The sequence below is a fragment of the Berghia stephanieae genome, chromosome 7, assembly GCF_034508935.2.
Source record: "Berghia stephanieae isolate SIO BIC M18660-M18661 chromosome 7, UCSD_Bste_1.3, whole genome shotgun sequence".
Lineage (NCBI taxonomy): Eukaryota > Metazoa > Mollusca > Gastropoda > Nudibranchia > Aeolidiidae > Berghia > Berghia stephanieae.
In genome coordinates, this window is record NC_088366.1 from 31,761,342 (window position 1) to 31,787,002 (window position 25,661).

At 36.8% G+C, this 25,661-nt stretch overlaps 1 protein-coding gene across 3 annotated transcripts in view; it reads left to right on the forward strand.

Annotated features, from left to right (window-relative positions):
• Positions 1-70: 70 nt before the first annotated feature.
• Positions 71-25,661, forward strand: part of LOC144977078 (leucine-rich repeat and coiled-coil domain-containing protein 1-like) — a 322,882-nt gene continuing 297,291 nt past the window's right edge. The window contains exons 1-8 of one of the 3 annotated variants that reach the window (XM_078921832.1): positions 71-236; positions 1,368-1,658; positions 2,164-2,369; positions 3,834-3,941; positions 4,481-4,542; positions 7,580-7,720; positions 9,382-9,445; positions 9,765-9,960. In XM_078921832.1, the coding sequence (XP_078777958.1) occupies positions 1,381-1,658; positions 2,164-2,369; positions 3,834-3,941; positions 4,481-4,542; positions 7,580-7,720; positions 9,382-9,445; positions 9,765-9,960 (1,055 nt within the window). In that variant the 5' untranslated portion in view covers positions 71-236; positions 1,368-1,380. Of the gene's footprint in view, positions 237-263; positions 440-1,367; positions 1,659-2,163; positions 2,370-3,833; positions 3,942-4,480; positions 4,543-7,579; positions 7,721-9,381; positions 9,446-9,764; positions 9,961-25,661 lie in introns of those variants that run through there. The other 2 variants (XM_078921833.1, XM_078921831.1) reach the window with 2 other exon arrangements.

Here is a 25,661-nt window from a genome sequence, read left to right on the forward strand (position 1 = left end):
GGATAATGAATGGATTCAAGGGAGGCTACTCTTTTCTGTCTTGCATTTATTGTTTACATTGTATTTCCCCAGGTAACGCCCCTTTCTCAGAGAAAACGCCTTGTCGTTTGTCGTAAAATTATCTGAAAATAAAAATAGGGACTCTACGGTGTGAATAAACTTACATTTTAAACTATCATTTCATATAATCTCTGCCTCGTCCAAAATATACATAAACTGAGTCTTGACTGTTCGATGTGAGTATTAATTGTGTTTTATATTACGACTACAGTTACCACCTGCTTCGCGGCAAGTACAAACATGAATGAAGAATGAAGATGTAAACAAAAAAACATCCACTTTCACTTGGACTCTCGTGGGTTTGACTTAAAAAAAAAAATCAATGTTGCCATCGACGCACATAACGCAGGATTGGATCGACTTCAAGTTTTGACTACGTGTAATTTACCTTAAGTTTGAAAATAGTACATAATTTTCACCGAAAGCCTTAAGATTAATAATAATACAATAACTTATTAATTTAATTTTAATCTAGAATGAATCTAAGAAGAGTAAGAGTAAGAGAGAGCACTTCTTACACTCTACTGAACATTTACAGTACAGTAGGTGCAATTAGTTGAAGTTAAATAAATATTTGTAGAATATTAAATATCTCATAACCAGATATGTTTATATAAGTAAACCATGGCCATGTCGTGTTTTAATTTATTAGACGTAGGTACCCCCCACCCCTTCCTGTTGTCATATTTTGAAAGAGGACACTAAATTAAAGTACAATATAAAGAATGCCATGTAGAATTGAAGTTGAAGTATGTAGCTGACCTGGACAGTATTGTATCACGGTAAAATTCCCCTTAACAAATAGAACCCTAACGTCTGTTCTTCTTCTTCTTCTTCTTCTTCTTCTTCTTCTTCTTCTTCTTCTTCTTCTTCTTCTTCTTCTTCTTCTTCTTCTTCTTCTTCTTCTTCTTCTTCTTTCTCTTCTATTATTATTATTATTATTATTGTTGTTATTAAAGAAAACAGTTTAATTGACAAAAATGTACCCATACAATCATCGCGGCAATCAACACATTATATTGCTCTGCAATTAATACAAATTTTGTCATTGCTGTTTGCTGAATTCAGACTGCTTGGAGCTAGCCTTTTTTTTTTTTTTCTTTAGTTGTTGTTTTTTTATTTATTTTATTTTTTTTTTGGTGCATGTAAAAATACAATTTTGTGCTCTTCACGAAATTTCAGAACAAATTTTATGTCAACACATAACTAAAACTCATTTGCTTATTTAAAGAAAGGATAAGACTAAAACTAACCAAACGCTACTTATGTACCTATACTTATACATATTTTATGTTTTCTATTTTCAGCCAAGGGTTGACAATGGCGGCTTTAAGCAGAGGGAAATATCTTTCATTAATTGATGCTGGCATTTCAAATTTATGGTCTTTATCACTTCCTGGGCACCTTGAGAGCCTAAATCTCCATGGCAATCAGATTCAACATATCAGCAATGTTGGTCACCTTCGTCATCTAGTACATCTGGATCTGTCAGCCAACCAGATCACATTGATTGACAATTTGGATTCCTTGGTGTCTCTGAAGACACTAAATCTCTCATGTAATTTGATCACCGTTGTTGAAGGACTGACTTCTCTGAGGTTTGTTTATGATAAAGCAGTGTTAAACCTTCTTGTTCTTTTATGGGTTTTGTTTCTTCTTATGATGAATGTAAGAAGGGAATGCGTTCTTTATTCTTATGAATATTAAGAATTGTATTCAATCCAAGCTGGCATCACACTGTAGAACAGTGCTGGCATTCTTTCTTAAAGTTTTGAAGCTCTTTAATAGTAAATCATTCATTCATTCATCCATTCTTCCATTCATTCATTTGTTTATTTATTGATTCATTCATTCTTTCACATAATTATTCATTTATTGATTGATTAGGTCATTCATTAATTCTTTCATTCATTTATATAATGTAAGCTAGAACACATCCATATCTCGTGGTAATACATCAATGCTTGAAGTAATCCATGAATCTAGTCGTCATGTTCTGCAGCCCACTGTTGACTTTTTCAATTTTTTCAACTGATATTCACAAGTGTCAAATGCCCACTTGTTGCAAGTTGATTTTTCCTTGTTATATTATTTTCCTGCTAGATCACTAGAACGGCTGGACTTAAGCTATAATCAAGTCGAGGATATACGTGGGATATCTGCTGTTCCTAAATTGAAGTTCATAAGTCTGCATGGTAATAGAATAGATTCTGTGGAGGATGTGGTTCATGCTCTCTCATCATGTAACAACTTGAGACATCTAACCCTATGCCAGGATGGATCATCCAATCCCTGTTGCCAAGAGCCAGGTTTGTTTTTCTTTTTATCCTTTGTTTATGCTGAATGAACAGTAACAACAGATTGAGATTTTAGGGCCCTATAAATTTAACGATAAAGATATGCACAATTATGCTGCTCATTTAAAGAACTGAACAAGTGTGTATGAAAGGTGCCAGACAAAAGTAGTCCTTCAGAGCCATTGGGCCCATGGAGCCAGTGTTTATCTCAGTTAATATGGCGTGAAACGGACAAAAGCAAATTGCTTGCTATACTTTGGATAGGATGCTAGTCTATCCACCAAATCTTACAGACTCCGCTACCCATTCACTCATGGGTGAACAGGGAGGGTCAGATAAAAACTTCGACTGTACCCTGGATCGATCCTGGTCCCTTTGCATGTGAAGAGAGTGCTCTACCAACTGAGCTCTCGTGACCCCTGCCCATAATCAGAAGGCTGAGGTTCGATTCCTTAGTCGAGGTCGACTGATTTTTTGGGATGTTTTTTTTTCTTGTATTTTTCTTTCTTGCTTTGTCTGGCATCTTTCATACACACTTGTTCAGTTCTTTATCTTACACCGGTGCCTGCTCCTTAATTTCTTAAGTTGATACTGCTCACTTTCAGTTTCAATTCAAACACTGCTTTTCACAACATTTCATTTATTTATCACTCCTTCCCAGCATGTTTTGAGAAACCAAATTTCCTGTCCATGCAGTGCAAGTCACCTGTTAGTTACCCTTTTTGTATTAGCACTGATACTTGCCAGTGCAAGTCACCTGTTAGTTACTCTTTTTGTATTAGCACCGTTAATTGCCACTGCCTATTCCTTACTTGAAATGATAATGTGTGTGAATGCCTTACCCAAGGAATCAAAATTAGAGAATGAATTTCTGATATTAACTTTCTGGGATTTTTCTTTTTGCATATTGGATGCAGAATTAGATTACAATATTGCACTGCGCTTCTTTCAATTATTTTTGTTTCTTATAATTTTACTTGGTTACTTTCTTAATCACTTAAGCCATAGACCTCCCCAAGGAGCATAGGTCATCACCAATTCACCTCCATCCTACTCAATCTGAACCATCTTCTCCACAGTTCTCTGCAGCTGGTTCCATTTCCTGCGGTCTCTTCCATAGTTGAACATCTCCAGCTGTTTCTTAGTGGTCCCCATAGTTTTCCCAATTGGATTTCCCCCATTCTTCTTGTTGTCATTTGAAGATTTTGTGAAATATTGATCCATTCTGTTGCCAGAATCCTGGTTTCTGTAATGTGAAATTGACTGAAACAGTTGCTTTTGATAGGATCCGAGTCTATTGCAAAGAACTTTCTGCTTGATTCAGCAGACCCAGCTACCCAATTAATGCTAGGTGGTCAGAGAAGTCAGATCAGACCAAAATGTTGACTACACAGTTGATCCCTTGCTACCAACTGAGCTATAGAGAGTGGCCTATTTTTTAAAATCACAAATTTACATTAATTTTTATGTTTCCAGGTTATGAGTCCAGAATTCGCCATTCTCTGTCTCAGTTAACAACTCTCAATGATACAACTGTACCTGGTGGTGATGCTGTCACGGAAAATGCTCTGGCTAATATACCAGGTTAGAATCCTTAACATAATTATGTTTTCATCACTGAATTTTTAGAAGAGAGTATTTTTTTTCCAAAATATCCACAATAGTCTTTGTGTTTGGATCTTTGTCTCTTTGGGTATACATTTTGTGTGCATGTATTCATGCATGAGTGTATATTTGTGTTTGCCTGGGTGTGAGTGTGTGTGTGTATAAACATGCGTACTTGCATGTTTGTGTGTGTGTGTATGCGCATGTGAGAATGTGTGTGTGTGTGTGTGTGTGTGTGTGTGCGAATGTGTGGAGATATGTTAGTGCTAATTTATAATATTTAAACTTTTTTGCTGATATGAACCAAAAGTGTTGCGAGCCCTATAACCTCCTCCCACCTTCCCCCTTCTAAAAAAACAAACAAACAAACAACAACAACAAAAAAGACACCAAAAAAAAAAAGAAAACACCCAACAATATAATTTCATAAACATTATGATGCCCATCCAGCATTATAGATGTGGCTTTGTTTAAAGTGATTCCCTAAACCACAACAGCTCTTCCTTTGTCTTTCACAGGTTTAGAATCTTATTTGGACTTTCTCTTATCCTCAAACGATACAGACAATTCAGCCAAAGACGTGAGTATAGATTATAATATTTCCTAACCAGAATGTAGTTTAGACATTACATTTGTGACCCACCGTCTCAAAATGCTATTATGTCGAGATGGACAAGCTCCTGGAAATTGAATTTTTGGACATGTATTAAACTTGGGGGTTACTTTCTGTACATTATGTTGGAGAATAAATATTGTTTCTTGCATAGAAAAAAGCTCCAAGATCCTATTTCTCATCATTTTATTTCTAAATTCTTTTTTAGAGGTATAATTTATTCCAACATCAGATATAATACTGTTTAGAGATAGTAGGTCACATTTAGTAGTGCTGACGGTTACCCTCAGATCCACGGAAATCCGCGATTTTGGAGTCGGAGGAAGAACAAACAGGTGCAGTTTTCCACTCTCCAGGGATCTGATTCATGGAGCGGGACTACGACGATAGTCCTTGACTAAATCCGTTGTCTCAGACTAAAAGGCGTTGTAAGATATTCATGAAGCCGGACTACGCGAAGTCTTAGACTAAACGAGGGACTAAACGGGTGAAATTTACACCCGCGATTTAGCAGGCGTAAATATCGTAGTCTGGGACTAAATTTCAAGATCATAATATATCCTCTACGCTGGGGGAAGTAATTGTACAGCGATTAGAACAAGAATACCCGACAGTTTTTGATTTTATATTTATTTATTTATTTATTTATTTATTTATTTATTTTTTGGTTTTGTTTATTTTCTTTTCTATACACTTTTCTCGAAGATTCGACAATCGCACATACACTCCTCATTCTTGCCCATTCAATAACACTCTGCAGGACTCCTCTCCCCCCCCAACACACATTTCATAGTAACTTCCTCCTCCTCCTCCTCCTCCTCTACTACTATACATACTCTACTACTACTACACTACTACTACACTACTACTACTTTCCTACTACTACTACTACTACTCTACTACTACTACTACAACTCTACAACTACTCTACTATACTACTACTCTACTACTACTACTACTACTCTACTACTACTACTACTACTTACTACTACTACTACTACTACTACTACTACTACTACTACTACTACTATCTACTACTACTACTACTACTACTACTACTACTACTATATACTACTACTACTACTACTACTACTACTACTACTACTACTACATACAACTACTACTACTACTACTACTACTACTACTACTATACTACTACTACTACTACGACTACTATTACATTTCTTTTATGTCTTTTATCGTCCATTATTTTCTAGAAATTTCACGTTTCTCACTGGCCTTATCATTTCTATCACACCGCGCTAACGATTCGTTCACACTCCAACCATCGTTGAGTACAGACGATGCAATTTATACTGCATTTCATCTTATTTGTTTTCAACGTTTATTTGTTTATTGTTGTGCCGACGAAGGGTTTGTACCCGAAACGCCCATTGTCTGTATTGTTTCCACCAATTCCTCTCCATCATCTCTCTTTCGTTAGTATTTTCGGGACCCCATGCTTCAGGCAGCGCCCACCGCTCTCTACTTAGAACAATGCTACACCGTGGATAAGAATCATTTAAGTACCATAGTTATTTATATTTACTAAAAACATTACACACACACACATTCTCAAACAATTTTTACACCCTTAAACTTGTCTCACACTATTTTTATTTGTGGGGAAAAAACAACAACAAAACAAACAAAAAAAAAACGATCAAAACTAACACGAAGAAGAAATAGATATGATTTCTGTGCCACTTCGTATGACGCATGCGCAGCTGGAAAAGTAACACATTTCTATGACGGTGTTGTGGTACGTTTCCGAGGAATCCCCAGTTAAAAATAGATTGACCTCTGTAGTCTGAGACTTCGCAAGCGTAGTCAGAGACTTGATAGTCAGGGACGAAGTCTGACTCCATGAATAGCTAACTTTCCGTAGTCTCTGACTTCCCAAAGTCTTAGACTACAAAGTCTCAGACTTTGCTATAGTCTGAGACTACCATAGTCCCGCTCCATGAATCAGACCCCAGGTGTTGGCTAGAGTATCAATGATAGTTAATCATCTCAATTGCCCTAAAAATTAGGGGGTAGTGCAGTAAAAATGGGGATTAAAGGCAATTATTCCAAATTGTCCTCCTTATTCACTTTCTGTCACCACCAGCACTGATTTATTTTTTGGCTCGTGGTTCACATAGTGCTACTAGTAGGTTGATGTAATGTGTCCTTGATAGAGTTTGTTAGCATCCAATCATCCTTGTTAAACCATGCACGTGACAAACATGAAATTTGGCATGGTCATGGACCTCATCATTTTAGGAAAAGTCACCAAATTTCAGGTCTCTGCATCAAAAATTGACTGTTTTATGAATAAAAAACATACCCCTTGGGTCCTTTTGGCTCCCCAGCATGAAAAAAGGGTTAAATAAACAGGATATTGTGATCTACTGCCTCTAATCAGTATTATGGAAAGTAGTAGTACTGACCAGAAATGTGAGATTTTAGTTTTTGTCAGTTTAAGAAACTTCATGCATTGACCACGATAAAAAAAGCCCAAAAACTTGAGTATTTATATAGTAGCAATATCCACTAAACATGCTCAAAGCGCTTTACAAGGGGTCCCTAACCAACAGCAATCCTTAACATATAAGACAAGACCTGATGCCTACAGAAACAACGCTGTTAACGACCACTTCTCATTTTACACCTGGGTATGGTGAGAGAATGTGAGTAAAGATTCTTTTCCACGGGCTTAACCATGCGTAGCTCAAAGTGGCACTCGAACCCAGGACCATCTGATCTGAAGGCGAGTGTCATACCATGAGACCACATAGCTGTACAATAAAAGTATAAACTTAAGTTTAATTTATATATGATTTATGTTTATTAGCATCTAAATCGCCCAGGTTTAACTCTTTGAAGGGGTCAACCATAGTTTATAAGACATGATTGTCTTTTAAACCAAACAGTTATAAAAAGAATCAGAAATTTGAATGAAAAAACCCCAGAACAATTGACTTTTCTGTTCTTTCTTTCTTTATTTTTTTGGACACATTAGCAGCAACCTTCTGCCAAAAGTCCTGTGTCCTTACTTACCCCGAAGATTGATGCTGTCATGGAACAATTCAAGCAGCGATATGGAGCAGGTGCTGAGAGCTCCAGTTCAGAATACACTCATCATACAGAAAACATGAGGAAAGTAAGTCATACTTCATCTGGTTCCCTTGGGTGATAAAATGCTTGTTTCTGGTCTTGTTTCATATTACAATGGAGTATCTAGAATTTAAGAGGAGCAGTGATTATCAGTACATAGGGTCCCAAATAGTTATCATTATAAAAATCTTTATCATCATCATCGTCATAATCATTGTTCTGGGAGGAAGAATACCAATAACCTACATTAGACGACATTACTATTATTATTATTATTATTATTATTATTATTATTATTATTAGTAGTAGTAGTAGTAGTAGTAGTAGTAGTAGTAGTAGTAGTAGTATAGTAGTAGTAGTAGTAGTAGTATAGTAGTAGTAGTAGTATTATTAGTAGTAGTATTATAATAATTATTATTATCAATGTTTTTTTTTAATCATTAGTTGTTTACAAACTTGAATGCACAGGGATGACATGGTCAAGTGGGTAAGGCATTATAACTACAAGGCATAGTTATCTGTCTTTCCGTAAGATAGACCCTAAAGAATAATTTCTCCTGAATATGAAGGGAATTTGATTTTATTCTTGATGATGAAATTACGGTCCTTAAAATGTTTTTTAGAGTCTGCTTAAATAGGGAAATTAATAATTTGAGTAAACTCAGAAACAGATGACATCAATTACACAATGGAAGGGATGTAATCAATGATCCGATGATATTTAAAGTTTTCTCTGAATTATTTCCCTTTAGTATTTCTTGAGCAAATTTTTAATGATCGTTTGGGTTCTATTAAACTTGAGTTATGATGCGTTTGTCTTATCATGTTTTTAAAAAAAGGAGAAGAGGAAAAAACCCCAAAAAACTAAGCCTTTCTATATTGCAATATCCACTAAACATGTTAAAGCGATTTACAAGGAGTCCCAAGCCAACAGCAACACTGAACATGTTGGACGAGACATGAAACCTATTAGTTGATATAACGATTTTTTTTGCAAGAGAGACAATGCTGTTATCTGTTAGGGATCATTTTACAGTTGAAAATGTTAGTTAAGAGCCTTTTTTTTTTTTTACAAAGATGTAAGTTTGCGCCACCTCACCCACTGTGTTATTAAAACAAGGAACCAACAGGTCTGAAAGGGAAAGTCATGGGTTAACAAGACCACAAAGCAGCACATGCATTATCATATCATTTCTATATATCCATTGTTTTCTTCACAAATGAATTTATTATTGAAGTATTTCCAAAATTGCTGTTTTAAATAAAATGTTGAAGTACAAATTTTTGACAAGAAAGCAGAGAGTATAGTTTTTGTCGTATTGACTAATTAATGAACAGGCTAGGTATCACTTAAGATAAAGTAATAAAAAAAAAAAAAGGTAACAGATGACAGAAAAAAATGGTATTATCGTCTAACAGGTGTCATGTCTTGTCCTATATGTTGAATATTGCTGGTGGCTAAGGACCCCTTGTAAAAGCACTGTGAGCATGTTTAGTGGATATTGCGCTATATAATTGCTCAAATTAAAAAATAAATAGAACTTTGCACTGTATGAAACAATGTTTTGTGTTGGTTCCATAAAGCTCACTTTGGGAATATTATATAAAGCATTGCGAAGTGCATTGAGTATTGTAAGACCTTGAACAGTTTCACTCTTTTCTGACTATGAATGGGTATACTTATTTATCTGTTATTCCACCTCTCAGATACTGTCTCCATCACCTAAAGAAGGAAAAGAATCTGTGACACCTAGACACTCACGGCGAAAAGGTTAATATACATTTTAAAATCATGGATCACTCTTGTCTGTATGCGTGTGTGTGTGTGTGTGTGTGGGGGGTGTGTTGTATCTTGATGTTTGTGGTGATTTCTACATAAATTCCAGTAGCTATAGATATGAATTTTATCACATAGAAGGCTCGCTGATCACAGAGAAAGCAGTTTCATATGTTTGTGTCCTTGTAAAATTATGCATTCTCTGATTAAGGGACTTAAACAGGTAATAAATACATTTCTTTGAAATTGTCATTTATAGACATTAGATGACTTGCATCAACTGAATTGATCAATTCACTGTTCATATCACCAGGATATTTAGAGAGCTCAGGGGAGGAGGAAGATGCTGATGTGCCTATAAGGGACAGGGACACATCTCCCTCTGCCTCTTCAGGTAGGCAACGGAGGCAAGTCCGAATGGCAGCAACAACAACAACATCTGCAAAATGTGACAAAACCAAGTCTACCTCAGCAGCCAAAAGAACTGGGTCAAAGGAACGGGGAACCAGGTAAGTTTAATTGAAGCCGTGCTGTCAAATATGCAAACATGTCTGTGAGATTTTATTATTTTACTTTTGAATTGAATGATTTGGACAAGGAAATGAAACCTCAATAGTTAAGCGTGAAAAATCATTTTAATCATCGTCCTCTGTAACAAAAAGAAGATTTTATACATTGTACACGTTTTGTTGCAGAGCACATCAGAATGTGATACATCTTAAGTATTATTTGTCTGATAAAATTATTTGGTTTACATTGGAAAAGCTTAATTGGAACAAAACCTTGCGGAAATCATTCCAAATAAGCGCTATTCCAAGTAAACGATTCCTTTAGATGTCTTCATAATTGGAACAATCTATCAAAACAGCCTACATATTGTAGTTTCATGAACCTCTGAAATGGTTCCAATCAAACGGCATGTATTCCGATAAACCAGTGGTCCTGATAAAGAAAAGATTTTGTAACATACAGATCATTAAAATAAGTAGCTGTTCTGATTAAGTGTCATTACAATTACTGGCTTCAATTGTATTTTATTTGTTACGTTCATTATAAAAACCGGGATCTTTGAAAGGGAATAGAATCAATTCTGAAATTACTCATTGGTTCCAGAAAATATTAAAAGAACATAGTTATTTTCCAATTTTAAAAAAGTTTCAAATCAATCTTCCACCTTTTCTTCAAACTTTACACATTTTTAACAAACGTTACATTTTTTCTTGTATCGTTGTTAGCAGCTCATTCCCATTTCGTACTTGCTTGTAAAAGTTATGAAAATAGCCAGGATATACATGCGATCATATTTTATATGAATATTAGCCGTAATGAGCAAATATCTATCTTATTGTATTGATTACCAAGAAACCTTTTCTTTTTATTTTTTAAATTCGAGGCTTTTTTACGTAAAATATAAAATTGATATGGGGATCCCGATAGCTCAGTTGGTAGAGCACTCGCTTCACATGCAAAGGGACAGAAATCAATCCCAGTTGCAGTCAAGATTTTTTTCTGGCCAAAGACAACACTGTTCATGACCAGGTACTCATTTTACACCTGAGTACAGTGAGAGAATGTGAGTAAAGAGCCTTTTCCAAGGACTAAACTATTCGCAGAGTGATTCTCGAACCTAGGACCTTCCGATCCAAAAGCGAGTGTCAGACAACATAGCCGCACGAGACAGTGTCACATATAATCATTGTTATAGCATATTTCTGTAGTTTCACTATTCTGAAAATGCTTCACTTAAAAAAAAAATAATTAAAAAAAAAAATTATTTGCAATCTTACAATTCCCACTGTATAGCCAGGTATTACTAATCAATCACAACTAAAAAAAAAGAAATGAGCTTTTATATCACGAAAAATGCACTGAATGTGCTCAAAGCGCTTTACAAGGGGTCCCTGGTCAACAGTGACATTTAACATGTAGGATGGGATATGACGCCTGTTAGGCGATATTACAATTTTTCGGACAAAGACAACGCTGTTAACGGGCGTGTACTCATTTTACACCTGAGTACGGTGAGAGAATGTGAATAAAGAGCCTTTTCTAAGGACTCAACGATGCATAGAGCGAGGCTCGAACCCAGGACCATCCGATCCGAAAGCGAGTGACATACCACTAGACCACATAGCTGCACAACTAAATCAAGTGTGGTACTACAGAACAGCGGTGGGGCTGCCTGAAGTCTGTGATCATGATATTACTAATGAAAAGGTGACAATGGAAAGGGTTTTGATGGGAACAGTACAGATAATGGACATTTCGGGGTACAAACATTAAAAAATGTATATTTCTATCAATCAAATGTGGCGGCTAGTGCAGTCAAAATGGGGCAATCATTAAAAATGTTCATCCTTTTTCATTATTAGTCACCGTTTCCACCATTAGAATACCCGTTTCCAAATGTTGCCGTCAAACTGCTCACAATTGCTTGACTTTGTCACTGGGCGAGTCACTAGCCCCTGGTTTGTCCTTGTGTTGATTTGGACTTGCTGTCACTATAGATAGAATGAAGTTGACGTTACTCGAGTCTTTGTTATTGTTTTTTTCTTTTTTGCTATCTGCGTTTATGAGTAATTCTCCCTAACCTGTATTAACCAGACTATAAAGGTTCAAGGTTACACATAGTTGTGTGTGTTGGTCCGTTGTATTTCCGGATGGCAATGTTGTGAGCTTCTTAGCCAGGCACATACATTCTATATAACGATGAGTCGTGTATATATTAACAGTTCATATTGCTGTAGAATGGAAAATCATATATTTAAAAATTTAGCGAGACAACTGGTCCATCAAATATCGATCGATTTAAATGACCCTCATCTTGGCAACAACAACAACAACAAAAAACCTCTCAAACCTGGGACTTCGTGAAGTACGAGGTTAGAGAGTTTTTGCCAAGATGAGAATTATTTAAATCGATCGATATTTGAAGGACGAGTTTTCTGGCCAAATTTTAAATACGAGTTGTTTTTTTTTCCAGAGTACGGCAGTTACTGATTCAATATCTCCCTTAGACTCTTGCCCAGTATTCTAGAGAGTGGTCTCCGAGTATAATATGTAATTTAGAGCCAATCAGGACGACCAGAATGCAATATTATAATATACACAATATGTCTATGACATTGGCGGTCAATGTCCTTCTATCTAGGTTATCCCATAACTCTTTATTGGCGGCAATCGATTTTATTCTAAAGTGATATCATCGATCATATTATCGTTTTTAGGCAAAGAACGGAGGAAGTTGTATTGTAGTTTGGAACAAATTTAATCATCATCATCATCATCATCATCATCATCATCATCATCATCATCATCATCATCATCATCATCATCATCATCATCATTATAATCAGCATTATCATCATCATATTTTTTTTTTTCTTCTTCTTCTTCTTCTTCTTCTTCTTCTTCTTCTTCTTCTTCTTCTTCTTCTTCTTCTTCGTCGTCTTCTTCTTCTTCTTCTTCTTCTTCTTCTTCTTCTTCTTCTTCTTACGACCTCTCGTTTTACTATTTCTTTGAAGTGTGCATTGATAATCACCTCCTTTGATGCAGAATTTTCATTTTATCAAAGTAGTTTCTGCCAAAGATAAGACCCCGAGCTACTTAGTCATTGCTATAGGCAGGGAATATCAAATCCCTTCCCTGGGGTCATTAAAATAATACCAACAACAACAACAACAAAAAGAAAAAACAACAACATGAGCTTTAATAAAGCGCAATATCCACTAAACGTACTCAAAGCTCTGTACAAAGGGTCCCTGACAAACAGCAACACGTAACACATTGAACGAGACTTGACGCCAGTTAGGCGATATTACAATTTTTTTCGGATAGAGACAAACCCCCATTATCGATCAGGTATTCATTTTACACCTGACCACGGTATGAGAATGTGAGTAAAGAGTCTTTTCCAACTGTGCGTCGAGCGAGGCCCGAATCCAGGACCTTCCGATCCGAAAGCGAGCGGCATGCCACAAGACCACATAGCCGCCCAAAAAAAAAATAAAAAAAATACCGACATACCGTCGAGGTCGCTAAATGCGGCATCGGACCTAATCGGCTTTGTGGTCTTGTGGCATGACACTCGATTTCGGATCAAAAGATCCCGGATTCGAGCGTAGCAATCGTTAACATATAGCCTGACACAAGAACCCTCTAGGACTGGCAGTTTGACGTCATTTTTTAAAGGTTTGTGTAGCGTCTAGTGAGTTGTCGTTAGTAGAGCTCTCAAGGAAACAAGTTATTTAATTGGTTGAACTATTGAATACAACTCACTTTGTGAAAAGACTGGCATTTTGACGTCATTTTTGTGGTCAGTGTCAGGCTATAACTTTACGATGGCTACGATTCGAGTCCTGCTCTGACCAACGCACAGTTTAGTCATTGGAAAAGGCTATTCACTCTCAATCTCTCACTGCACTCAAATGTAAAATGAGCACCTGACCGTTAACACCGTTGTCTCTGTCGGAAAAAAAAAAATAATATAGCCTAACTGGCTTCATGTTTCGTCGTACATGTTAAGTTGTTGCTGTTGGCTAGGGACCCCTCGCTTTGAGTACGTTTAGTGGATATTGCGCGAAACAATAAATGTTCAAGTATTAATCTAGCACTGTTATATAAGTCCAAGAATGAACTCGCTACACTCTCGATTGAGACACTAGTAACCAATGTGCGGCTATGTGGTCTTGTGGTATGACACTCGCTTTCGGATCGGAGGGTCCTGGGTTCGAGCCTCGCTCGGCGCATAGTTGAGTCCTTGGTAAAGACTCTTTACTCACATACTCTCACTGTACTCAAGTGTAAAACGAGTGCCTGGCCGCTAACAGGCGTCATGTCTCGTCCTACATGTTAAGTATTGCTGTTGGCCAGGGACCCCTTATAAAGCGCCTTGAGCACGTTTAGTGGATTTATCGCTATATAAAAGCTCATTGAAAAAAAAATAGTTTCCTGGTCTCCCTGGCACCGTCTCAGACACGCTTTTCTTGTTTTTTTTTTGTTTGTTTTTGTTTTTGTTGTTGTTTTTTTTTGGTTAACACCCCCCCCCCCAACTTTTAAAAGAAATATTTGAAGTGTCCTGTCCTTCTCGGGTTCAATTACTGTCTTATCTCTTTTCCCGTGACGCCTCATCCGTCTCGTCCCAGTATCCTGTTTCTATCCATTTTTCATCTTGATTTCATTCATACCATGGGAGACGAGTGTTTGTTTTTCCGTTAAACAAAACACACCTCTGATAATTGAATCATAAAATATTTCGTTGCGACGTTGTCATTCCCTAGACTACATTTTTTATGGGCCATCCTCACTACCAATCACACCCTCAAATCTTATCGTTTTTTTTATAATTTTCAGTTTTATTCTTCCAATAGAAACCGGATTCTCTTTCTGTTAATGGATAATATACAATTAAACCTCTTTTTAAAAGAAAAGAAAAAAAATCCCGACAAAACTTCAGCTTTTGTAATGCGCAATATCCACTTAATAAATAACAATGTGAAATTGAATGTAAGCTTCAATTTAATTACGAAAACAGATGAAATGGACGTTTCGAGTTTCCCCTTTATCAACAAACAGGATGAATGAAACACTACAGATGAATGAGATAATATGGTAGTTGCATTGTTAAGATGAATAAACAAAACATTGATGGGCAGGAAATTTCCTGCTTAAGCGCTTAAATTGTAAGGCGATATTATATTTTTATTCCCGACAGGGACAACGCTGTGGGTCACGGGCCAGGAATTAATTTTACACTTGAGTGCTAGTCTAATGTACAGCTATGTGGTCTAGTGGTATGACACTCGCCTTCGGACCAGAAGGTCCTGGGTTTGAATCCCGCTCTGAGCGGCGCATAGTGGAGTCCTTGGAAAAGGCTCTTTACTCACATTCTCTCACCATACTATGAGCATCTAGGGTTTAACAGCCTTGTAATATCGCCGAACAACGTCATTTTGTCTTGCTGTTCGTTGGGACCCCTTATAAAGAGTTTTGAGCACGTTTAGTGGATATTGAATGCTCAAGTTTTATAAAATTGCAAAGTACTTTCCCATTGATCTCAGAAACACAACTACCCAATCCCTGGCGGATGGACAGAGTAGTCCTTCAGAACCCTAAGGGTCAAGAACCAAGGGCCGGAATTTATCCCGATGTCCGTAGCGATGGCTACCCATTTGGTATACAAAATACCAGCAACAAAACCAGCTAACCAATCACTGATGGATGGAGAGGGGTGGGAGGGGAATTGTCAGAAAAAATCTCGAATGTGCTGGAGACCTATGCCAGCACTTTTGTTAGTGCTATTGGGATTCTATATTTTCTCTCAGTTTGGAGTGAAAATCGAGAGCCGCTTGTAAAAATCCAGATATGCATCGGTGAGATAATCAAAACGATCTATTAAAATTGAAAAAAAAAATCTCCTCTCAAAAAAAATTAAAAATAAAATAAAATAAAACAAAACAATACCAGCAAAACACAAATTCCACCCCCCTCCCTCCCCCCCCCCCCCCCCCCCCCCCACCCAACCAAGAAAAAAAAAGAACAAAGAAACAACAGTAATAACAACAACAACAAAAGCAAATCCAACAAGCATAAGAGGAGCCAAAAAACAACAACAAAAAAAACAAAAACAAATAAAACAAACCCAGAATCCCCCCCACCCAAAAAAATACCACCCCCCCCAACAAAAAACAAACAACAAAACAAAACAAAACCATCAACAAACAAACAAACAAAAAAAAAACAACGAGGAATAACTGAGAGCGAATATTGACTTGCGGGTATTTCAGATGGGGAAAATTTCTGGAAATTATTTACACAGAGGGTTACAACTGAAATTGTGATGAAAAAACTCTGTATCGTCGGCTGATGAAAGGTTTGAACCAGAAAAATTGACTTTGAAAATAATCTTTTGTCATTGTTAATTATTGAAGTGGATTTTGCACAATCATTGCTTGTCCATCAATCCAGACACTGTTCTTTTTCCTGACTGTTTTATTTCCTCTTCTTCTTCTTCTTCTTCTTCTTCTTCTTCTTCTTCTTCTTCTTCTTCTTCTTCTTCTTCTTCTTCTTCTTCTTCTTCTTCTTCTTCTTCTTCTTCTCCTTCTTCTCTCTTGCTTAAAAAAGGTGTTGACTTTCTTGTCCAGGATTGAAAAATATGATGAATATTCTAGGCGATCATGTTTCTTTTATGATATTGAAAAACAAAACAAAACAAAAACAAAACCCAAAATAAAACAAAACAAAACAAAACAAAACAAAAAAGACAGAAATATAATAGTCAAAAGAAATGAAACTCGAAGACTTCAATAATTGTGAAAATTGATTTTAATGTCATTTGAAAAACCACGTCGTTTCTTAGAACTGGCAGAAAATTCGTTTTACTCAGTTGTCCACCTCTTACATTTTGCAACAAGTGTTCGATAGAAATCAACTTAAGTAGCTGTCATAATGTTTTGGTTCTTGCTGTAAAGAATTTAACGCTTTGCATACGATGTCCGGTTTTGTTCTAACTCAGTGTCGTTTCTTACCATTTTCAACTCAAAAGCAGGTAGGTATTGCGATACAATTTGGAACAAAAGTGTCCCCCAAAAAACCCCAAAAAAACAACTGGTTCATATCTCATTGGATGTGTAAAACCATTCTTTCGGAGGACTGAGTACATACCTTGTGTAAATTATCTTCTGGTTTCAGAGTGATAGCATCTTATATTTTAATATAAATTTATGCTGGTTGTCAATAAAGATCATCCATCTTCGCTCTTTAACGTCCTGTAATCCTTAGAATCTTCCACCTTGTGATTCCTATTCATTATTATATCTCCAAAGGACTGGCTACATACACTATCATCACGGATTTAGGAAAAGTCGATGTGACGTCACGGCTTTTCTTCCCTATTCCATTTGCAGTGACTTCACTCTTAATGAAAACAGTTTAGGTCTGCTTTGTGAATTAGATAAAAAATGGGCATCACTTTAGATATGATGCACATATTATGTAAGTACAGAAGAAAAGCGTATAACACCTCAAGAATCGTTCCGGAAGAGGTCGACAAAGAGCCACCATAAACTGATACGACACGAGGAATTTCAGCTTACGGCGACGATCTCCATTATAAAGTGAAAAGTCAGTTGCCGTTAGTAGCGCTTAAGGTTTCAAATATTCTAAAAGGGCAGAGAAGTCATGACGTCACATCTTCCTTTATTCCGGTTCAAAACTAATTGGAAGTGTGTAACAAGTCCTCCGGAGGACTATCAATGAATAAGTTACATATTGTATAATAAAGTGGCACAACTATTTTGGTAGCAGGATGTATAGGCAGATTCGTATGATCACGTGGCGTAAAAGAGCGAGGATGGAAGATCTATAATGACGACCAGCATTTATTGAGACAAGAACATCAGTTGCAGAAGGCATGCATCCAGTCCGCCGGAGGACTGGTTTCCCACTTCCAAGGGGATTGAAACCAATATTTTGACATCTTACTATTGTTACACATTGTCGTACTCGTGAATAGAACTCACTACTCAATTTATTTCTTTGACTGTCACTGTATATTGTGGCGTAATATTTCAAGAAGCGCCAGGCTATGAGTTTACGAAGGCTACGACAGTCTGCCTTGTGCTGTCTGCTACTTTTATATCTGTATGACCAATCAAAATGCTGGTTTTGAAATATTTTGGCATTTACCGCCCTTTTCAATATCTACAGCGAAACAATTATTAGAACTTTAGGAGATAGTCCAGGCATTAAGATCAATGGTGAGTATATCAACAATATAAGATATGCAGATGACACAGCACTAATTTCAGACTCAAAAGAAAATTTACAATTACTCCTTTATAAAGTAGTTACAGAGAGTGATTGTATGGGGTTTTACTTAAATGTAAAAAAGACATAATGCATGGTTGTATCAAGATGAGAAAGAAATCCAACATTTAAATTTAACTTAATAAGCAATGGAGAAACTATAAAACAAGTTCAGACATTTAAGTATCTTGGATACATAATAACTTCAGATGGCAGATGTAGCACAGAAATAAAACGAATAATTGCAATAGCTAAAGATAGTTTTAATAAAATGAGTCTAATTTTTTAAAACCACAATATCTCAATGACAACAAAACATAGGGTTTTGAAGGCTTATGTATTGTCAGTATTATATGGCTGTAAAAGCTGGACAATTGCAGGAGACATTAGAAAGAAACTGGAGGCAGCAGAAATGTGGTTATTTAGAAGGATGTTAAGAATCTCATGGACAGAGAAGAAAACTAATGAAGACGTATTAGAGCAAGCTGAAACTGACAAGTTTATTAATTCGTACCATAAGAAAAAGACAAGTGCAATTTTTAGGGCACCTAAATCGACATAAATGTATTGAACATCTTTCTCTCACAGGAAAGATAGAAGGTAAAAAGAATAAAGGTAGAACAACAAAAACGTATTTGAATAATTTGAACAGCTGGGTGACAAAGAAAGAGAAGAGTAATATTAGTTTTCTGAGGTTATCTGATCAGAGAGATGAATGGCGTACCACCGATGTCTGGCACAGACTTGGTACTTGAAGAAGAAGACCGCCCTTTTCTTTTCTTTACAAAGACGAAATACAAATACTGAAAAGTACCACCTCACCTCACCCCATTCTCCTGACCGAGGTGGGCTGGTCGTAGAGGAGTCAAGAGAGATGATTTTGCAGAAAGGGCCCTCCATTCATTCAGCCATCCAGACCTATCCTCAGCTTTCCTCATTAGTGTTAGGCTGTCCATCCGTGTCCATATACCTGTAGGAATATCATCGCCCAATGAATATGAAAGAGATCAAGTCTGGCCGTTACTGAGTTAAAATCTTTCGTTTTGGCTATAATGCTGCACTGCACGTTCTGCTAAATTGATTAGAAGCGTCTGATTTTGTTGTCATTGTATATTTTATCCTTCGATTCTTCCTTGTTTACTCCGCACTATTTTCCTGATGCTAAAGCCCCCCCCCCCCTCTCTCTCTCTCTGTCTCTCTCTCTCTCTCTCTCTCTCTCTCTCTCTCTCTCTCTCGCTCTCTATTATTATATTTCCCTCGCCTCCCATTAAAATCCCACGGGTCCCCTAAATGCAGCCAAATATACATAATTGTTGAGAACGAGAACAGTTTGACACTTTGGAACTGTTTAAAGTACACCGACAAAACAGTTTTTCCCCTCTCCATTTTTATAAGTACACTTTTACTTCATTCAGCTTTTTTTTATATGTCAAGATGACACCCAACCTATCAAAACGTCTTAAAACCTAAGACAAGTTGAGAGTAATTTTTATCGACGTTTGAAAAGTTGTTTTCGGCCAAATTTTATTTTGAAATATTTTTTGTTGTTGCATGTATAAGACGATTTATCAGGCCTTGTTTTCTCAAAGGCGTATTTCATGACAAGTCTTTATTGGGGGAAATGCGATTGTCACTGATTCTGTTCCTCTGTTGTGCCCAATACAATGAATACACTCATACAAATTTAATCAGTGTGCAGTTTTTTAAAACCCAATTTTCACCAAATCTGCATTTTCCCCCTTTAGATTTGGGAATTTTAAATCAAGATGACAGAGTAAACGTAAAAATGGGTTGGTACGTATACTGAACTATACAATATCAAATCTATTGCTTCTTTACGTAAAACAATCGTATAAATATGGTAAAGATATATCATTTTTTTGGCTTTTCTTGAAATTCAGATTTATACTCAAATAAACGGAGGTCATTTGTTTGTGGTCTATGTTAAGTTTGAAATAAACACGTCTTACAAGGTTTCGAACATTTTTAACGAGTAAACAGAACTCACAAATCACACAACTCATTGATATAATTGTATAAAAAAATAGCTCACCCGACCTCCAAAATAATCGCAACAAACACCCAAACGTATCTGTAACCTCCCGCATCAAACTTGAATTTCTGTTAACAATTCTTGAGAAAGCGGTCTAAAACAACTCCCATCAATTCTGCCAAAAAACAGTCAACATGAAATATTACAATCCGTCTTTCTGAAGGACCATAGCAATGAAACTGCCCTACCGCATCAAGTAAACGATCTATACTATTTTAAAGACATTGGTGACACAACAGTTCTTTGTCTTCTCGATCTTTCCGCCACATTTGATACTATCAATCAATCATTCAAGATAGACATTATGACACTTTCAGAATAAATGGATTGGATCCAAACAGTCATTCATAAGAAATAGCACTTCATCAATCGAGAGAACTTTACCTTAAGGTGTTCACCAAGGCTCCATTCTAGGCCCAGTATTGTACAAGATAAATAATAAAAGAGAATGGAATTAAATACCCATTTTATGTTGGTGATATACGACTCGACACCAAATCTTTCCTTTGAAACACGCATTCAGAAATGCGAGTCTGGTCTCAAAGATGTAGGGAAATGGATGGGAAAGAATTGGCTACAGTTGAACGGTGATGAGACCAAAGTAATGGCCGTTGTAGCTGAAAGAGTCTTAATATATTACAAAGCGTCCAAAATAAAGTTCGACTCATTTTGAAAGGAAAGAAACATGGTGAGTTAAAGTAAGTTTATTGACGAAAAGACAAATAGGCGTGGCGCCTGAATGTCTATTTTACTCCACCCACCTAAGCGAGTACTACAGTCTTCCTCTGGCAAGCTAAAACTTGAAATACCCCGGACGCGTTTTAAGGCTGGTGAGAATGCATTTTCTCATTTTGGCTTTTCAGTCTGAAACAATCATTCTTTTTCTTTTATAAATTCTGTTTTCAGAGATTTTCAAACAGAGTCAGAAAACTTTTCTGTTTCGTGTACATTGTAATGTGTAACCATGGCGGAGTGAAACATGCTTTCAGCCCGCCACGTGCGTAACTGTTCTGTGACTGTCTTCCTGTGTTATCTCTGCCTGTCGTGCAGTTTTCTGCTTTGAAGGGGGGGAGGGGGGGGGGAAGCTTACCGTTACTTATTTGTCCGTTTGTTTTTTTCCATTAAAAAAAAAATTCTTTTCAACATAACAAAAGCCACCTGTACCTTCCGATCGCCGTTGTTGTAATGATTCTGTACAAGACTACTTGTAGGCATTGATCATGTAGCGTTAAAAATATTGCTCCCACGGGGTGCAGACGGAGTAGGCGACACTTACTGCTGTGTAATTTCAGCTCATCTGTCTAGTGTGCTAGAGAGAGTTTAGTATGATCTGATAGCCTTTACGGCTAGTTAAATAACGACCACAAACAGTTGAATGGCCTCAACCGCACGCCTTCTATAAAATAATCAGCTATACGCGGCATTTACCGTAATTTACTTCAGTTCTGGAGTTGGGGTTATCGAGGGGCGCGTAAGCGTGACTTAACGCTCGATCCGAAATACTTGAGTATCCTATCAGTGCCGGATCCACGGGCTATAAAACTCCTGAAAACAAACTAATTGTGATTTTTAGTTTTTGTTTCTCCCCCTACTTTGATTTTCTTAAAAATTTTTTTTCTCTGGATAGACTTATTGCTCCTAGTTTCCCTATTATTGGCTGTGTCAGCCTACTCCAACAAAGCATTTTTTTTCGCTTCATTTTGTATAACAATAATAAAACGTAAACCAAAAACAAAACAAAACAAATAAACCAAAACACACCAAAAAAACCCCCAAAAACAAACAAACAAACAAACAAACAAACAGACAAACATACTTTTTACTAGAGATATGAGTAGATTTCAGATGACACTCAACTTGTCAAAAAGTTCGGAGACGGAGCCTTTAAAAGAGTTTTAGAGGAAGTTACCTTTGAGATTTAAAGGGATGTCTAAACATATCTATCCGTATAAGGTAAAAGTTTTCTGGCCAGATTGAAAAAAAAAAGTGTTTTTGTCAGTGTACGTCAGTGCGTTTCTGCGTAACCTAATTGTAATGTAATAATCGTGTATCATTAAAGTACAGCTTTCGGCAATAGCGCCTATCACATTACATCATGCTCTCATTCACCCCAGATCTTTTATCTCTATAATATTCAACATTGTTTTTCTTACTTCTAGGGTTCATTCTTTATTCATAATGCACGTCTACGTCTGCTTATTTTAAACCCAAATGCTTCAATCTCGTATACGTCTGTCGAAACCATTGGGATATTGCATGACAAAGTGATTCTTACTGAGCTTGTGATGGCGTGATGGAAATAACGTTCCTGTTCCATAAAAAAAAAAAAATAATTAAAAAAAAAAAAGAAAAAAAAGTGCAACAATTTCTTTATTTTTTCTCCCGGGTTTGGAAGTTTTTGCTAAGATGAAAGATGAGAGTCATTGAAATCGATTGATATTTGAAGGACGAGTTTTCTGGCCAAATGTTTAAATATGTGTTTTTCCAGAGTACGGCAGTATGGGCGGTGGGGGCAGGGGAGCATGTGCACGATCTATGATTGTTGAAAACATATTTTACATATAATGGAGAAAATAAATTCATATTTTGTTCTCTCATTAGAAGTTTTGGTCCACATCGGAAGTCAAAGGGCCTCACTCAAGTTATAAAACTGCTGTGATCTCATTTAAAAAAAAGCGTGAGTAATGTATACGTATTATAGCGACGATGTGTCCGAACGGTTAAGGCATTGCCCACTAACCCGGAAGGTCCTGGGTTCGAGCTCTTTTTTTCAGTTCTTTTTTCATTTTTTTTTTTTCCTCGGGCAAATTATAAATTCTCACTAACATTTGCTTGAAGGATTGTCTTATATTTCGTTACGGAATGTTTAAGCTTCAGTATCTAACGATATTGCGCGGAAGCGGCGTACTTTTTAAGAATATCATTGTTATACTATTATAAAATACTAGAAATCATAGAAACATCAAGTTTTTTGCATAGTTTTCCATCACTCTTCAATTTTTTGTTGTTGTGAAAATTTCAGCAACATGCCGTTACAATACAGCGAGTTGTGCTTTTTGTAAAAGGGAGAAATTTGACTCAGCGATTTTTGTCGGGATTTTATTTTTCTTCCAAATTTTGCGTCAAAACATCGCTTGAGTCAAATGTCACTCTTTTTTACAAAAGGCGCCATTGTATTGTAACGGCGTATTGCATCTTATTGAAATTTTCACCACAAATTAAAAAAAAAAAAAGAATAGTGATTGAAAACCTTGCAAGAAAAAACACAAACACAAACAAAAAAATAACTAGACGTTTCTATGATTTCTAGTTTTTAAGCTATTTATATTCTTTATTGGGTAATAATGAAAATAAAGCACTTTGTATTTTATTTTTCACACTCTTGACTGGATCATGTGCCCTGTGCCTCGGTGAGACTTTCAGATGATCTCAAATTCTTCTCACGGACAGATTACAAACCCATCCCATTTGTCTCAAAATTTCCTGGGTGCTTTTCATTTCAGTTCCACATTTATTTATTTTTTTACTTATCCGTCGTTTTATATTTCCTTACGCTAAAATAATCTAAAATAACGTCTTTATACGTCATATCAAAATATGCTTTGCTTCGTACCCGAAAAGTACCGAGTTCGATCACACGCCGCTGCACCGTGTGACCTTAAGCAAGTCACCTCACCCTAGCTCAATTTCTCCGTCATTTTCTATTTACTTACGCTAAAATGATCTAAAATGACGTCTTTCACGTCATATATTGGTGGATTACAGTGACCCCTAACTTCTTGAAATTTGATAAATCCGAGACGTTTCTAAAGTTTGAACATATAATGTAAGATTGTAAGTTATAACAAAATGATTCCTAACGGGTGATTTGTTCTCGAATGGCCATCTTATTATACATGGCCCGCTTGTTGGCCGGGGAAATTTTTTTTTAAAAGGGTGGGGAGGGTGTGTGTGTGTGGGGGGGGGGAGGGTGACGCCTTGTCAGGGGCTACTCCTGGGACAGTCCTGTCCTAAATCTATAGCATATATAATAAAGAAATGCACGATTAATATAGTAGACCATGGAAATGCGCTATATAAACAATCCTATTTATACTTAAGGCAGGTCTAGAAGAACACGATGGCGTCGGACACTCTTCTTTGTCTTTAGCTAGTAGTTGCGTATATGATAATACGATATGCTATAAATTGAAAATGAAAGTAATTATATTCCCTTTATTCATCCTAATGAGGAAATTTTTCTTTGGGGTCCAGTCCAAGGGAACACTGGAGAAAAACAAACAAACCCAGACGTCAGCCGCAGTGCCGCAATGGGAGCTAGCGCTCAGTGGCCTGCTCAAGGCCACACAGCGTGGCGGGCGGAATTGAACTCGCTACCTTTTTGGTTCGAAAAGAAGACCGTTCTCTGATCCGCATTTAGAATCTAGGGAGCAGGCACTGGTGTGGGTTAAGGATCTGAAATGATTTGCATGAAAGTGCTGAAAGACAAAGCAAGAACGAAAAATACCCAAGGGGGCAGCGTAGCTCAGCGGTACGGTCTTTGCTTCGTACTCGAAAAGCACCGAGTTCGATCACTCACCGCTGCGCTGTGGGACCTTAAGCAACTCACCTCGCCCTAACTCAATTTGCGGCGCTGCACTGCGGCTAACGCCTGGGTTATTCCAGGGATAGAACCTATAGAAAAATGTCCCCTATCAGATGAATACTGGGAATTTTATTTTTATTTATTTTTAAAATGAAGTCCTCCCAAATATATGATATTTTATGGGATTGCTTTTTTTTTTTCTTCTTGTATTTGCTTTCTTGCTTTGTCTGGTACTGTATTATACTCTGAACCCACTACCCCCTTTGTGATGTTTAAAAATTATTATTATTATTATTTTTTATTGTTGACAAAAATATGTTTTGGAATGTAACTGTTAATTACGACAAATGAGTTGCAATCTTCGCCTGTTCCAAATATAGCTCTTGTTGTTAGAGGTAATTTTAACAGTTATCGGGTTTGGCTATTATTATATCTTGCCAGCTTTGTCTCTCTGACGTTGCTGGTGATGGTGAAATGACGACGATGATGATGGTGGTGATGATAATGACCATGGTGATGACGATGATGATGATGATGACGACGACGATACGATGATGATGATGATGATGACGACGACGATACGATGATGATGATGATGATGATGATGATGATGATGATGATGATGATGATGATGGTGTTGATGATGAAATGATTTCTCATGGAGTAAAATAAGCATGGTTGAAAGACCAATCTGTTGCTTTCATAATTGGAATAGTGTTGTCGTTTGGTATTGGCGGGGGATGATGAGTTGTTAATGTGACAGAATT